Source organism: Ixodes scapularis, unplaced genomic scaffold (assembly GCF_016920785.2).
Source record: "Ixodes scapularis isolate PalLabHiFi unplaced genomic scaffold, ASM1692078v2 PGA_scaffold0__279_contigs__length_252992795, whole genome shotgun sequence".
NCBI lineage: Eukaryota > Metazoa > Arthropoda > Arachnida > Ixodida > Ixodidae > Ixodes > Ixodes scapularis.
Window position 1 is genome coordinate 109,183,367 of NW_024609835.1, and position 6,452 is coordinate 109,189,818.

The following is a 6,452-nucleotide window of genomic DNA, read 5'->3' on the forward strand; positions in this document are numbered from 1 at the left end:
ATTCTACTCAGTGTGTGTTGTCCAACCAGTTATCGCAGCAAGAGTCAACTGAGAAAAGGTGACAGTTGTTTTCACTGCCTGTTTTTCGACTGTCTCTCATCGTTGTTTAGCTAGTTTCTGCAGAGAGCACCAGAACTGAGTGGGCTACCATTCAATGATCCATGAAATCTCATAGCAATGAGTGACGTGCGCTTATAACAGTCTGTCCTTTGTGCTCCCGCATGTATAATGGTTCTGTTGTACAGTCTGTAAGTGATGTTACAACTTTGAATTCTTGCGTCGCACGGACAACATAGACGTGAAAGTGCTCGTCGAACCGGACTGTCTCAAGCACATTCCCCAAAGATAAAAGCACTTTGTTAACATAAAAAATTTGACATATATGCAGAAATTCGGGCAGAGCATCGTCAGGAACACTTTGGACAAGAACACATCCTGTTTTGTAGACCCTGCCTTCTATGCTCACAGAGTTCGCTACGAATGAATCAACAGTTTCAAGATCATGCTGAGAGATAAACTCCTTGACGCATTCAGGAAGATGTTCACAAAGTATGGGGCGACAACCTGTTGTGATGGGAACGCTCTTCTCACCAACAGCTGCAAAAGAGAAACACTGCAAAAACTGATGCCTCACTGCTAGACTGTGCGAAAGACTCTTAAAGTTGCGGATTTTACGAGCCATGTCTTTGAAATATTGGTGCTTTCCCTCGAAGCGCATCGCCCAAAGTTCAACTAATGGTCCAAACCTTTCCATGCACGACGGATAGTGAATAAGGTAGTGCATTTTGCAAGGAACTTTAACAGATGGGAACAATGTCTTGAAGTCGAGACAAAAAAAAATTAATCTTCCTTTGCAGGTAGCCAATGTGCGAGACTGGGATTTTCCGGCTCATGATGATATCCATGATTTCGCGAAAAAGCAAGTAAAGTTGCCATACTTCGTGTTCTGTTGGAACACATTCGCCAACGAAAAAGGTTAGATGACGAAATAGGCAAAAGACCTGCGTGGCTGATCCTTTCATGGTTGCCTTTCCTTTAAGAAATTCACTAGAAATAGGCTCTGGCTTATTTCGCGCATCACAAGGGTCATAATTCCACTCACTAATTTCCTTGTTTAACTGTGCAAGAGTAAAAAGTCCTTGTGATACTAAGGAAGAAATGATGTGTCTTAGTGCAAATGGTATAACACCCTCGTGCAAGTCGTGCATAACGTCAGGCGGAAAATGTTGTGTGGCATTGAACCCCTGGCATGTAAGAGCACAAGCTGCAGTGACCCCATACAATGATGCAGTTGGCAGTCCAGCCTTCAACATGTTCATATGATGCTCGTGACCTTCCGGTGTGCGCAGCACGAAATCGGTCTCCAGGTGCTTGTAGTTGATTTCACAGTGCACGGCCATGCAGAACCTGCAAATCCTACCTTTGTTGAAACTACGTTTAAAGCCTCCCATTCTATGGCTCGACAGATTATCCCCAGTCAAAACAAAGACTGACCCTCTCATCACTTTTCCGTTTGCAACTATGCCTTCAGTTTCTAATCTGCTCACATCCTCAAGCAAAGGTGCAAGAATCTTAGGCAGACCATAGGAGTCCACATGGTGGTCATTCACTAAAAGTGCCAGGTGCATTCCTGATAGCGCAGAGCGGAACCTTGCAGGAAAATTCAGCACTGAGAAATACACGGCGGTCATCTTATGCTTTCCTCTTTTGCTGCCCAAAGGGTTGCACACCTCAAATTCATCAGTATATAACTGCAGGCAGATTTTGTGATGGTCACCTTCAAAGTAGGCATGGTCGCGAAATGCACTGCCATCAAACACAGAACACATATGGTTGTCAACCTTTGTGTAAGCATTAAAGTCACCCGATAAGGTTGGATGTTCAAGGATACACGTGAGGAGATCACAGAGCGGCACATACTCCATGGTGTCGTCTTTTCCATTGCTGTTGGTTCCTAGCACTACTGTACGGGGCTCAACAAGTGGAAGATGTGTCCTCCAGAACGCGTTCCGGCCAGCTGTCGTCAGTAGCCGGTCCAGTTCGTCAACACAGAATAGCTCCCTCACGTTGGCGGCCACCTCGTTGTTGAGCTGGAGTTGTTTATGTTCCAAAATGGATTTTACGAAAGAAATCACATCATTTGTGATTTCATCTAAGGTTGATTCTGGAAGTCGCCTTCCCTCTTTCCACTTGAGAAGAAGGAGAGCCAGCTGCTTTACACAGCCGCTTGGACCCTGGGTGGATTCACACACTTGTGAAGTCTCTGTACGCAGCTCCTCTTGCCTTTCTTCTGCGTCCGGATTACTCTGTACACCAACGTCATCACTTTGAAAGGCATCCCCAACACTCGGTGCTGCATCCACCAGTTCATTCGCTCCCACGGCTCTTTCTCTTTCGACTGATCCAGGGTGATTTCTGTACACATGTTTTTTATAGGAAGCGAAGAGTTTAAATGTCCGCATGCAGCCACTTAGGCCGCACACCCAGTTGCTTTCGTACCCATGAACTGAGTGAAAGTGCCTGAATAGTGCCCTCAACGAAAAAATGTGGGACGCACACCTTGGGCACCGGAAGTATCGGACACCTGGCATCTGAAAAGAAAGAAGCCCTCTTTTCATTGATATGACCTTCGTTACGTAAGTTTGATGCTCACACTACACGCAATCAACAAGAGGCAAAGTGCAATGTAACGTTTCTAAACCCGAGAAACACCGAAAAAGAAAATGCACACACAAACGAAAAAAAAAAAAAAATACACGCAGTCTCTAACACAGCTGTGAACTCTTCGAGACGGTGGGTGTGTGGTCCTTTTCCGTGTCTCATTTCTGTCCTCTTGTGTTTAAAGTTTACCAACGTTTTAAATTTACCTTCTTGCCTGTGCCTTTACTCTTCCTTCAGTTGCACTGACATGCAGGTATCGAAGAAATAAAAATCGAGAAGAGACAGAAAGGACAAAGTCGTGCCTTGTCCATCCTTTTCCTTTGTGTCTTTTCTGTCCATGTTTTCATTTCAAAGGACCGAGGAAACATAAAGAGCACAATCTCTTCCGACATTAAACATTACAATGTGGCGTGAAGTATGTAATTGCAATAAATTAATTTCTGCGTCAAGATAAACTAAGTTGGAAGTAAGTTTAGAGAAGATAAATTATATCATATGCCATTAGTCAGTATCATATATAAAGTTACTCGCTTCTTTTTGCCGTACTGAGTCATCGCTTGCGAACATGACTCTAAACGACAAAGCATAACTTTTATTTGGAAATATTTGTAAAACATAGAGCACGGCCACTAAACACGATGACAGGGTACAAGAAAACACATATTTTCAACTTTCAACACACAAAGTATTGTCGAGTTAGAGCAGGGGTAACCTCGCTTTACTGCAGTGATGTGATTGGCCTAAGCCGTTTTGGAGCACCCTCTGGAGCAGCCAAAACAGAGTTGTGGAACAGCAAATCTGGCTTTTGGAGCAGATATCCGTAGAGAAAAATATATATTCATTTCAAGTAGTGGACAAACGAAGGACACATTGCTCGCCGCAATCAACCAATTATTGTTAACATAGACCACCTGGGAGTCTTTCAACATGTAACTGAAATGCCAATGACATGACACATTTTGTAATGCTTCAGTTTGTGGCGATAGCCATTGAAAAAAGAAGATCGCGTGGAATAAAAGTGCCACATCAGCTCGATTTTGGAATTTGTCAGACGTAGCCGCTTTTCGTCTGTCTTTTTCTACATTTGGTGACCCGGACGTGATACAAATATATCGGACCACATGTTTAAATTTATTTGAAAATGACCAGCTTAGTAGTAGATATCACATTATTAGGTTTATTAGTAATACAATAAATGGAAGCAATCTCCGACTGATGAAGCACGTAACTACTGCCTTGTAATGCAAAATTGTCGCGCGAGCGGAGATGGCTGTTCGATCGAAACCATGCCACTCCGCTCCGCCTCAACTAATTCCCAAAATTGTATGCAAAATGTAACTGTCCAACATACGAGAAAAAAAAAAAAAAAGTCCAGCGGCACGTTCTTGCCAAGGCGGCAAACGAGGTACAAGCTAAACACAGAAAGAAAGAAAGAAAAAAAAAAAGAAAGAGGAAAAAAAAAAAAAAAAAACCTGAGCGCATCGATGCAAGACATCGCGAGCCAGGATCAAAAAGTTCTTGGATCGGTTTGTGCAACGACTGAACTCGAGACAAATAAGCACGCTGTGCGGGTTCAGCATGCGGACATTGCGTTCTTTGCTTTAGCTCACTTCTCTTCACCAACTTCCTTTCGCGGCTCATTTTTCACGTACCCGGGTACGTCTCGAAAGAAAGCCTACCGAGATTAACCTAGGTAATCAATACTTCGACACTGCAGTCTTTGAGCTTAAGGTATGTTTGTAGTAGCGCATTAAACAAGAACAGGATTGTCCTTACGTTTCAGTTCAGAAAGTGCCATTACTGCAGTAACGTGGGGACGGCAACACCCGATGTCGTGCGACCACAGTGACTGGAAGGCAGGGACCAAATATGGTTGGCCACGGCCGTTGCTTTTAGGAGCGAGTGCTTCAGCCCATAAAATCACTCCCGCCGCGCAAAAACATGGTTTCGTTTCACAGCATGACGGCATGGCTGGTAACCAGCACGCTAGCGTCGTAGCGTCCGCACATGCCCATGTCTATGATTAAATTTTTTTTTAAAAGACGCGAGACTAGAGACGGCAGGAAAAACCATGCAAGACCAGATGAACGATTGATGCAGGGTACTGTGTCGGACGGCTGCTTGAACCACCTAGCTCATGTGTGCTCAATTACGGTACCCGGTTTAGTTTCGGTTTTCAAAGGCGACCAATATTCGTCCTTTGGCGCAGGCTACCGTAGCAGGACGTAGCGGGGTTAGCCCCTTGGCGCAGTTTGGGGCAGCAATCACATCAGTGCTATAGAGAGTGGCTCCAGAGAAAGCCGCGTGAAGGGAACGGTGCGAAAACGAAACTTGCCGAAATAGCGGGAAAGAACGGAAGGAAAGGCGGCATCCCGATTTCTTTCCCACCAGCATGTTCATTCGCCCGCTCCGCCAAGGCTGCCAATTTTCGGTGGCTCTGCTCTGAGGAAAAAGCTGACTTTCTCTCTCCCCGGCGCTTCTTCCACGGCGAGATTTTGTGGCGGGTGGAAGATAACGCGGAACGCAGCGTGCGTCAAATTGACAGGAGCAGGCAGAGACCGAAATCAACGCGTCCTGGGTCATATATACCTTTGGATGCGTACGACGTCGCTCGGATGTGATGCTCTGCAGTGGCTGTTTCGTTAGTCAGGACGGGAAACCGAAGCAAGTGTCCACACGGCCACACCACGTGAGTGGGGACAACGTGGTCAGGACGGGGAACCGAAGCAGGTGCCCACGCGGCCACTCCACATGAGCGCAGCCAACGTAAAGTGAAGCCGTGACAGCCCTCCACGCGCTGCGAGCAGTGCCAGCAAATGCTGGACCAGCGTTACCAGATGGAAAAAAAAATCGAAGTCAGTAGATGGGCCCCATACATATCAGTAGATCACCAAACAACCAGTAGATACTAAAAAGAAAGTAAAAAAAAGACCTTTGTGTATTTCTCATTGGTCTTAATACATAACATAACATCATAAATAATATACTAAGAAACACACGTAGAAATTAGTTGCGTTTTTTGCTTGCAGCATTTTTTTTTTTAATTCCAATTTCCAGCGGCCAGGTGTAAAACACATTTTTTTCCAGAAAGCAAAATGATTACCCTTAGTACTTTCCAACGATGTAGGTACATTCCCATGCTGTATTCAACGAGCTTGTATATACTTTTTTTCTTTTTGGAGGGGGCCGGAGGTGTAAAATGGCCGCTATCTGAAGAGTTGCCGCTTCTCATAGTACGTGGACGACACTGATCTCTATGACAATTGTGGACGAAACCAAGCAAAGCCAAAGACGTATCCGTTCCGAAAGTACGCGCGTACGCGCCTGCGTTGGCCATTGAGATCAGTGGCGTTGGCTGCATACGGCTTTGGGTAGATGAATCGAAGGATACGTAGATGCATATGTATAGTTTCGTTCCTAATAATTTCACATGCGTTTGATGGCTAACATGAGAACAGCCCTTCAAAATTGTGCATTGCTGTGCCCTTGAAATGTTTTTTCATTCTGTTGAAAAGAGGTCTCCGACACTCCACTCAACTTTGGCGGGGTGGCGGAGAGCAATATAGAGATCAATGGCGGAGTGTGGCAAAGCCGGCAAAGCAGCTCGACCATGAGCTCGGCGCTCTATGCGGTGCAAGGTGCCGCCATTACTTTCTGGACGTTGCCTGTTTACGCCGTTTACGTATCCTCAATTTTGAGAGCTGTCGAGTAGTAAACTTGTTAGTGAGCGCGTTGGTAATGATATAGGTTTCAGAAAGAGTTATATACGTAAAGACAGGGGACGGGACAAC

At 45.2% G+C, this 6,452-nt stretch overlaps 1 protein-coding gene across 1 annotated transcript; it reads right to left on the bottom strand.

Moving 5' to 3' along the window:
* Positions 1–797: 797 nt before the first annotated feature.
* LOC115317866 lies at positions 798–6,443 on the bottom strand. The gene is made up of 3 exons (XM_040218292.1): positions 5,251–6,443; positions 1,103–2,591; positions 798–946 (listed from the first exon to the last, which is right to left on the bottom strand). The coding sequence occupies exons 2-3, from the start codon at positions 2,589–2,591 to the stop codon at positions 798–800; spliced, it is 1,638 nt and encodes a 545-aa protein (XP_040074226.1). The 5' UTR covers positions 5,251–6,443.
* Positions 6,444–6,452: the final 9 nt, after the last annotated feature.